Below are 9,093 nucleotides of genomic sequence, written 5' to 3'. Positions count from 1 at the left end.
GTCAAAGGGCCATACATTTTGATTGCAATATATACCAATCTAAACAAGGCCCAAAATCAAGTGGCCAGCCCTGAAAATCTAGCTGTACAACAAAGGGCCCACTAATCTCTGCTTACTACTGATTATCCACTTGCCACATCACGTCACTTCCCCCTCAACTCTCTCTCTCCTCCCGTCCGACGAGCAATACTCACAACACCGGCGTTTACCGCGGCGAGGAGAGAGAAAATTCCACCAGGAAATTCGGAAGATATCCTAAAATGGCGTGCGTAGGAAGTTGTGCTCCACCTCTAATGGCGGCGAATCCAAATACTCGCAATTCCGCCTTTCTCTCTCCTCTTCCACCTTCTATTCTTTCTCTATCCTCCACACGACGTCGTTTTCGGTCACTCTCTTCTCCGTGTTCTCCTCGTACTTCTCTCCCGCTTTTCACGGTGATTTGTTTTTTTTTTTTCCTTTTTTTTAATGTTATTTTTAGCTATTTGCGATCATTTATTGATTTGATGATTGAATTCTGCAGTTTCTGATTATTTTTTGATAATTGAGAAAAAGAAGTTCTGGAATTTATTGGAGGCGAAATTGTTTTATCGTGTATATGCGTCGTATCGTACTTAGTTAAGTTACTATTAATCTTTGTGCTCTAGATTGCTGTCAATTTGTTACGGAGTAGAATTGATTTGTCGAATGAGGCGGCGATGGAGATGTATTAGCAATTGAGCATCAAATTCTTGGAATGAGACGGTCTCATGATAATGCTATCAAGTAGTTACGGAGTATAAATTGATCTGCCGATTAAGGCGGCGATGGAGATGTATTAGCAATTGTCAATTGAGCATCACAAATCTTGATATGAGACGGTCTCATGATAAAATTATCGGAAAAACAGTTTATTTCAATGTCTAAGTGGTTAATGGTTTTGGTCTCCAGCTAAAAGCATTTGAGACTGTTTCTCAAGACTCAAGAGTCGTGTTTCACGATTATGATAGTTTGGATTTGATTGAAAATAACCTTGTATAGGCAATTGAGCATTCACAAATCTTGATATGAAACTGTGTCATGATAAGATTACTGGAGAGATGGTTTATTTCAGTATTTAAGTGGTTAATGGTTTGGTCTCACGCTAAAAGCGTATGTGAATGGGTGTCTCTTTGTTTTAGGATTATGATAGTTCGGATTTGATTGAATTTTGAAATGTGAGCAGGTAATGGCGGCATCTGATTCTACGAAACCAAGGCCTTTGAGGATTATGATATCAGGAGCTCCAGCATCTGGTAAAGGAACACAATGTGAGCTCATTAAAGCGAAAGTATGTTATGATTACTCCACATTTTCGTTGTCCTTTTGGTGTATGTTTGTGAATTGCCTTATGATTATCTTTGTCGATTGTACTCGGGAGATGAGTATTTTGCATCCATTGTTGTTCATATTTTCATATAGAATATCTGTTAGTTCATAAACTTAATACAAAGACATTTGTTCCCCCAATGCTTCTCTTAGTTGTTTTACTGCTATTTTATCTGTTTTCCCTCCACGGCCTAAGGTTCAGAGATTTCATACTCATCTCGAATTTTCTGTACTGTCAATGTCTGTCATTCTTCTTCTGGATTTTCCTGAATTTGCAAGAAAAATAACCATGGTGGTACCGTGTTTGTGTTATGTTAAAGGATTGTTTATATGGTATGCATTTTGAGGGTCATATGTGCATGATGCATGCCCTTACCTGGCTATTTTGCAAACTACATATAATATTCTTTTACTTTTCACAAAATTTTAAATGTTGGATGATGCTAGTTCTAAGTTCCCTCATTCATGGTTGTCTAATTCGTAATATGCTCCCGATACGAATACGTAATACGCATACACGATATGCGTTTTTTTACTTTTTAATACGCATATTTCAAACCAAAAATCATATACGCCGTAATATGCATTCGGAATACGCAGCTATCTATTCGCGGTCTGCTGGGATTTTAGAGAATCTTGAAATCATGAGTTCACTGCATGAGATTCTCAATGTGGGATAGCCCATTAGGACAGACAAACTTAATCAGGTAATCTACGTATATGCAGTATGATTTGGTGCATATTGCTGCTGGAGATCTGCTCCGTGCTGAGATTGCATCTGGTAGTGAAAACGGAAAACGCGCTAAGGAATACATGAACAAAGGACAGCTTGTTCCGGATGAAATAGTTGTGATGGTAAATTCCTTCAGATTAGTTGTGCTGAATTTATGTTGGTAACCTCATGACAATCCTCTCATTATTTAGATGGTTAAAGACCGTCTCTCGCAACCAGATTCACAAGAAAATGGATGGCTTTTGGATGGTTATCCAAGGAGTTCATCTCAAGCAGTTGCTCTAAAGGAATTTGGGTTCCAGCCTGACCTCTTTATTCTTTTGGAAGTAAGATTTTTTTTTTTTTTATCTTATCTCTATAACTTACTGCCTTATGTTTTTGAGTGCCAATTACATTACTTACACACCTCAATTTATTTGCTGAAATTTGGTGTATTTTGTTCGATTTGTTATCAGGAATCTATGTTATCTAGTTTGCGATTTCATTGATGGTAGAATGATAAACTATTTTATCATTTTTACGTTTTGTCATGCAAATGTTTGACTTTCTTCTAATCTTGTTGTACTTCATTTCGATCATTCTTTCTGTCAATCTTCTTTCCTTGCGAGTTCGGGAGAAACAAGCTCGTTTTGTTTGAGGTTGTTTGAACACTTGAATTAAAAACCTCTGTACATGACATGGTGTTAGATTTGGCTTGAGACTTGACTTCTCCATCGCCGGTGACAATAGGGTGTAAATTGTGGCTGGTGATGGTTGTTATGATTGCTTTTGAGCTGCACCTTGACCTAACAGCCAAGCGGGGCATGAGTGAATAGAACTTTGAAACTGAGAAGACGGGCTCCCAGAGTCTGTTGGTAGCAGTTATTTATTGGTTTCCGTATCAGCCAATACGTGTTTGGGCTCACTGGTTATGCTTTTTATTGATAACTAAGATAAGAGGAGAGCACCCAGTTGTTATGCACGTAGTAGCAAACAAACGTCCATTATGCCATTTTACTAAACATTTCAAAACTTGGGCTCTTATTTTATTTGAAAATTTTTAGTTGGGTTTTATAACGACAAAGTTACTAAATGTAGTCCTATTCGTGTCAAGGATGTTATCTGTAGTTACCCATACTATGAAGTTAAATTGGTTGTCTATATTAACAAAATATTGGTGGTCAAGTTATACTCCTTTAACTTATTTAAGTATATCTGCAGGTTGCTGAAGAATTACTTGTTGAAAGGGTTGTTGGACGGAGGCTTGATCCTGTTACTGGAAAGATTTATCATTTAAAATACTCGCCCCCTGAAAATGATGAAATTGCTGCTAGGCTGACTCAGCGGTTTGATGATACCGAGGAAAAGGTTTGCTTGAAGATTTGTAAATTTAGGGTTTTTCCATTTATTAGCTACCAATCGGCAAAGTATCAATTGTGATAATCTTTTATCTTGTTTTCATCTGTTAATGGTTGTAGGTGAAGCTGCGCTTGCATACTCACCATCAAAATGTAGAGGCAGTCCTGTCTATGTATCAAGACATAATTTTGAAGGTATGTCTACCTTTCTTTTGCTTATACTACCTCTGTTCGCTTTTCAGCCCTTGACTCTCTTACAATGTGCACTATGCAGTAAATTTCTATGCCTGCTACTGTAGTTTTTTTTTAATCATTGTTCATAATTGATGTGCTAGCTGAAGTAAATGCATCAAATTAAGTCACTATGTCTCACTTTTGAGCATTGGTATTCTTCTTTATAACTCTTGACCAGCAAAATTGTGTTCAAGTGTCGAGATACTACAGACCTGTCGACCATGAATGGGTTTCTTCTCAGTCCAAGAAGCCCATCACATCACCTTGACTTTCCATTACATTTTCGTTCTCCCTTTTTGTTCTTCATCTTCCCTTTTTTTATTCGCATTTTGAGGCGTGCGTTCACCCATGGACGGTTCGAAAGGATGATTCATGTCAGCCGACCCCAAATCATTTTGGGATTAAGGCTCTGATGTTGTTGTTGTTGTTGTTGTTGTTGTTGTTGTTGTTGTATTCTTCTAGTTGGGATTTTAATTATGCCTCTCTTCTGTTTTCTGGTAAACAGTTTCACAAACTTTGAAAACACGGTCTGTCCGAGTAATTTTTTTGAGACTGCTCTATATTTATCCACTAATTAGTAATTACCCATCCATTATACATTTAATTCAACCTTTTTATTGTATGTTCCACAATTTCTATATATGAGACAGGTTCCTAGTGGTGTTCTGTTTTATGAAACATATGTAGTGTGAAAACGTGGACTACATTCGCACTAGTTTACCAGATCATCCCACACTTTATGGACCAAATGACTATCTACCCATTTAAACAAGTCTTTTTTTTCGGATAATTCACGCGGTACCCTTGAGTTTTGCAACTTTGCACGAAATACCCAAATTTTTGGTCCGGAAAATTTAAAGAGGTCATAACTAGTGTTTACGAGTTCAGAAAATGACGATTTTTTTTTTCTAAATCGCTCCTCTTTCCGAGAACTGCTATTTGAAAAAAAATTTGTCACATTTTGATCCCGTTACTAGGAGTTATTGTGTCTCAAAGTCTTTTCGACCGAACAAACTTTGAATGATCTTATCTCTTGGTTACGTGTTCCAAAATCGTCAATTTTTTTTTTCAAATCGTAGTTATCGGAAAGATGATCGATTTGAAAAAAAAATCTTCACGCTCTGAGTTCGTAAACACGAGTTATGGCCTTTTTAAGTTTTCCGGATCAAAAATTTGGGTATTTCGTGCAAAGTGGCAAAATTTAAGGGTACCGTGTGAATTATCCCCTTTTTTTTTGTCATTTTGGTTTTGCCATGGCAATGGTCTTTTCCGATACAATCTTAAATCTCGGTAGATGTTTCTTGCTAATTACAGGTTGATGGAAATGCGACTAAAGAAGACGTATTTGCTCAGATTGATAAAGCCCTTTCCAGACTTTTGGAACAAAAGACTGCTTCAGAAACAGTGGCTGCTTAGATTTATACCAGTAATTATCAGAGTTGTATCGCCTAGATTTATACTTCTCCCTTTATTATCAGTGAGCCATCCATTTTCTTGGCCTCCCTATATTCTAGAATCTAGACCATTCCTATTCTTTCGGATACGTCTCTTATGAGACAATTCCACATACTAAGAGGGCAAGACGCCAAGACAGTTGCATGTATCAGTATCAGTATCACTGAATGTTTTTATCGGGTAAATCGAGTATCTTCACAAAAAATATCCAGCGAGACGATCTCATTTCAGAATTTGTTTGTATTCTTCTTGTAGAAAGACCCTATTGACTTTTGTTTGTATTATTGGAAGATTATACTCCGTATATCACTTGATGAACTTTCGACTGGAGTCGGATTTGGTTCATGAAAATTCAACTTGTTAAAGTATGTGTGGACTATATACTCAAGTCAACCCATTTTATATGTCTATTTTCTTGACTGGTTGTGTTGAACAAGTCTACGGCCGTATATGGCTATGGTTGATGTGGTTGTCAATTTTTGTCCCTTTCGACACGATTTCTTTCCGATTTCATGTCTTTGAATAACTAGGAAATTTACGAGATGAAGAATAAAAGAATGTTAATTTATATATACAAGTAGAAAAGTCCCCTTGCTGACAAAAAATGGACTCGGTCCCAAAGAAAAATAATGGAACTACATGAAAGCAACGGGTCATCTAGAGGACGCTTCCGACGAAGAAGAAAATGTAGGCCGAACCAAGCAAGCTGCCAAAGCCCTTTCGAGAAAGGAAACAACATTAGACATTGAAGGTCGATTTCGACCTTCCAGGCTAACGCAATCCACGGCTAGGTCGCCAACGAGCATCACGGCCTCTATCTCCACTGGTGTTGGAGGCGGTACATTTGGGTCTAACACCCTATGTATATCGCCTCTTATAATATAGGGCACCATATAATCGACCACATTTCTTGGAGTTCCGTCCTCATTGATATGGATAGCCTTGAACCCGCTTAGAATTTCTAGTAGAACAACTCCAAAGCTGTAAACATCACTTTTCGTGGTTAACTGGTGTAACTTGTAGTACTCGGGATCAACATACCCAAAGGTACCTGCAGCCATAAGGGAGAGGTGGGACTCTCCCTCTTGAGGCCCCATCAATGACAACCCGAAATCTGACACCTTAGCCGTCCAAGTATCGTCTAGTAATATATTAGAAGGTTTGATGTCACGGTGTATGATAGGTGGCACTGCATACGCGTGTAGATAATCTATTCCCCGAGCAGCATCCAGAGCCACCCTAATCCGATTAGGCCATGATGCAAGGGGAGACGAGTCCTTAAGCTTGTGAAGGTGATCATGAAGAGTAAAATTGTTCAGAAACTCGTAAACCAAAACCCTTTCATTTGCATCCTCAAAAAACCCGATTAACTTAACCAAATGCTTATGGTTCAGCCTTGACAGAACATCTAGCTCTGCCATGAATGCAACATCTTTATCCTCTTGACGTCTGTTCGTTCCTAATGCATTTGTTCTCGAGAGCACCTCAGCTCGCTTGATTGCCACCTCTCTTCCATCGTCCAACGTGGCATGGTAAACCGACCCAAAACTACCTATCCCAATCCTCCGTTCGTGAGAAAAGTTTTGAGTCACTTCTAACAAGACCTCTAGGGTAAACTCCTCTAGACTCCCTCCTCTATCAATACTATACATATGGCTAAACCGCTTTTCAAGGACCGGTGTTGGTGCCACCGGTAGTTCACCAAACTCATCATGCTCATCTCGCGATTCCTGGGTATTTGGAACAAGCTCAATCGGTCCTGAATCATGAACCCGACACCCTTTACTCTTACAATACCTCCAAACCAAGACGACAACAATCGCAACCCAACAAACCGACCCTAAACACCCCACAACTAAATACACAATCATTTTACCATTCCAATTACCACCACTACTCTTCTTCCCATCCAAGCCAGGAGGCGGTAATGGGCCCACATTTGGGCCCATTACCGCGTCACAAGGCTGACACACCATCAAACCCTTCCCACAAAAGTCACTAGACCCGGGTAAAGGGCCACAAGACGGACATTCACTAACACACTCCCCTGGCATCACACTCGAAAAAACTAACATATTCTTATCAATAACCTCATTTCCCCAACAAACCAACGAAAAATTGGTCGCGACGACTCCACAAAACACACTACCCTTCGCCACGACTCCGATAAAATAAGTTTTCTCCAAGGCTTTCGGCACCTTAAACTCATCACTCCCCCAACAAACAATCATTCCATTGTCGCGAATCGCGCAACTTTTTTCATCTCCTAATGCCAAGTCCTTAAACACTCCTTCAGGTTTACTTCCTACAATGTTCCCCCAACATTGTAAATTCCCATTTAACTCTATTACACAAGCATAATTTTTACCAGCTGAAATTACACTAAAATTACCATTTGGGTAACTTTTAATTACATTATTATTTCCATTTCCATTTCCTAAGCAATATATACTACCATTATTTTTAACAATTCCACATAAAAAATCATCACCAATTGCAATTCTAGAAAAAATTGGAACTTTGGAATTTGAATTCCATTCCCTCCATTGCCAACAATTAAGATTATTTGAACTCGTATTCGTATTAGTATTAGTATTAGTATTTACAATACCACAAATATGTGAATTCCCACTTACAATTTCACTCAAAATTGGACCTTTATAAATTCTTTTATGAGTAATTTTTTTCCCAATATCAAGAAATCTCCAACAATCCATAACTGATTGAGATGATTGTAATCTAATTCCACATAAAAACCCATTTCCACCTACAATACTAGAGTAAAAAACATTATGGGAATTAATAATTGGGAATTGAATTCCACTTGGGTAACTTGTGCAATTGAGAATTGAAGGGTTTGTTATTGCACAAATTAGGGTTTGATTATTGGTAATTGAAATTGAAACTGTGGAAAGGGAATTGATTAGTGGGAATTGGAATGAAATGAAATAAAAGAGAATTACTTTTATTAGTATAAAGTAATTCATAATTGAATTGTTGTGTTTTTCATTATTTTAGAAAAAATGGGATTTTAATTTTAAAATAATAATGCAAGGAATTGGGAAAATATATATAGTAGGAATTGATAATATGGTAAACGCGTTAATTAGGTCAAGAATACAAAAAATGTAGAAAAATGGATGGACTGACTAAGTCTGTGTTTGACTGCAATAATATTTACACTAAAAAGACTGATTTTTGATATTTTATTGTCTTTTTGTTGGTCCAAATCAAGGATGATTAGTTTACGTTAATAGTAGAATGGGTGATTGTTGTGTATGGTGGACACGCTCACACGCCACTCTTTATGTTACTCGGGAAGTTGAGGGGAGTACTCGCCTACTCGGGTGAGTTGGTGGTGATGGATTTTTGGGTGATATGTCATATGTGGTCAATAGAGGTGGCCATTTGTGCGGGTCGACCCGGCTAGACTCAACGTTGTTCACCCTTTGAAGATCCATTTCCCGCACTCGGGTTGGATCAGGTTAAACGTTTTAACCCGTGTCGCTTTCGACTCTCCAAAACTTTTACTCCCTCCAATTTTTATTTATCCTCCATTTTCTTTTGGGCACAACAAATAAGAAAAGTAATAAAAAAATGAATAAAGTAGTGTAAGTGGTAAAATTTATAGGAGAGAAAAAATAATAAAGAATAAATAATGAATAAAGTAGTGTAAATGGTAAAGTTTATAGGAGAGAGAAAATAATAAAAAAAGAATGAAGCTTACCAAAAAAGGAAAGAGGGAAGATAATCAAACTAGTGTAAAAAAAAAGAAAGAGGGAAGATAATAGGAAATTAGAGGGAGTATAAGAAAACTTTGATTAGTCCTTGTCTCAAGTCGCTCGCGGTGTCCACGGGTCAGCCAGAGTTTAGCCTAAGCTTACACGGACCCACTCGCTCTCAATATGCTTACAGGTTAGGTCGTGGTCAATTATGGGTGCTATAGTGTTACAGCTAACCCGAGTTCCGTGATCAGGTCCAACACACAGT

General features: G+C 38.0%; 2 protein-coding genes across 2 annotated transcripts; one reads left to right on the top strand and one right to left on the bottom strand.

Annotated features, from left to right (window-relative positions):
• On the top strand, nucleotides 1-5,414 carry LOC141604916 (adenylate kinase, chloroplastic). The gene is made up of 7 exons (XM_074423481.1): nucleotides 1-434; nucleotides 1,202-1,306; nucleotides 2,071-2,199; nucleotides 2,269-2,403; nucleotides 3,278-3,424; nucleotides 3,535-3,609; nucleotides 4,963-5,414. Exons 1-7 carry the CDS (start codon nucleotides 261-263, stop codon nucleotides 5,062-5,064), a joined length of 867 nt encoding a protein of 288 aa, XP_074279582.1. The 5' UTR covers nucleotides 1-260; the 3' UTR covers nucleotides 5,065-5,414.
• A 239-nt stretch (nucleotides 5,415-5,653) lies between these two features.
• On the bottom strand, nucleotides 5,654-8,150 carry LOC141604914 (serine/threonine-protein kinase-like protein CCR4). The gene has a single exon (XM_074423479.1). It carries the CDS (start codon nucleotides 8,088-8,090, stop codon nucleotides 5,757-5,759), a length of 2,334 nt encoding a protein of 777 aa, XP_074279580.1. The 5' UTR covers nucleotides 8,091-8,150; the 3' UTR covers nucleotides 5,654-5,756.
• Nucleotides 8,151-9,093: the final 943 nt, after the last annotated feature.

Source organism: Silene latifolia, chromosome 10, assembly GCF_048544455.1.
Source record: "Silene latifolia isolate original U9 population chromosome 10, ASM4854445v1, whole genome shotgun sequence".
Taxonomy (NCBI): Eukaryota; Viridiplantae; Streptophyta; class Magnoliopsida; order Caryophyllales; family Caryophyllaceae; genus Silene; species Silene latifolia.
The sequence above is the reverse complement of the archived record's forward strand: the minus strand, read 5'-3'. Positions and strand labels throughout refer to the sequence as shown.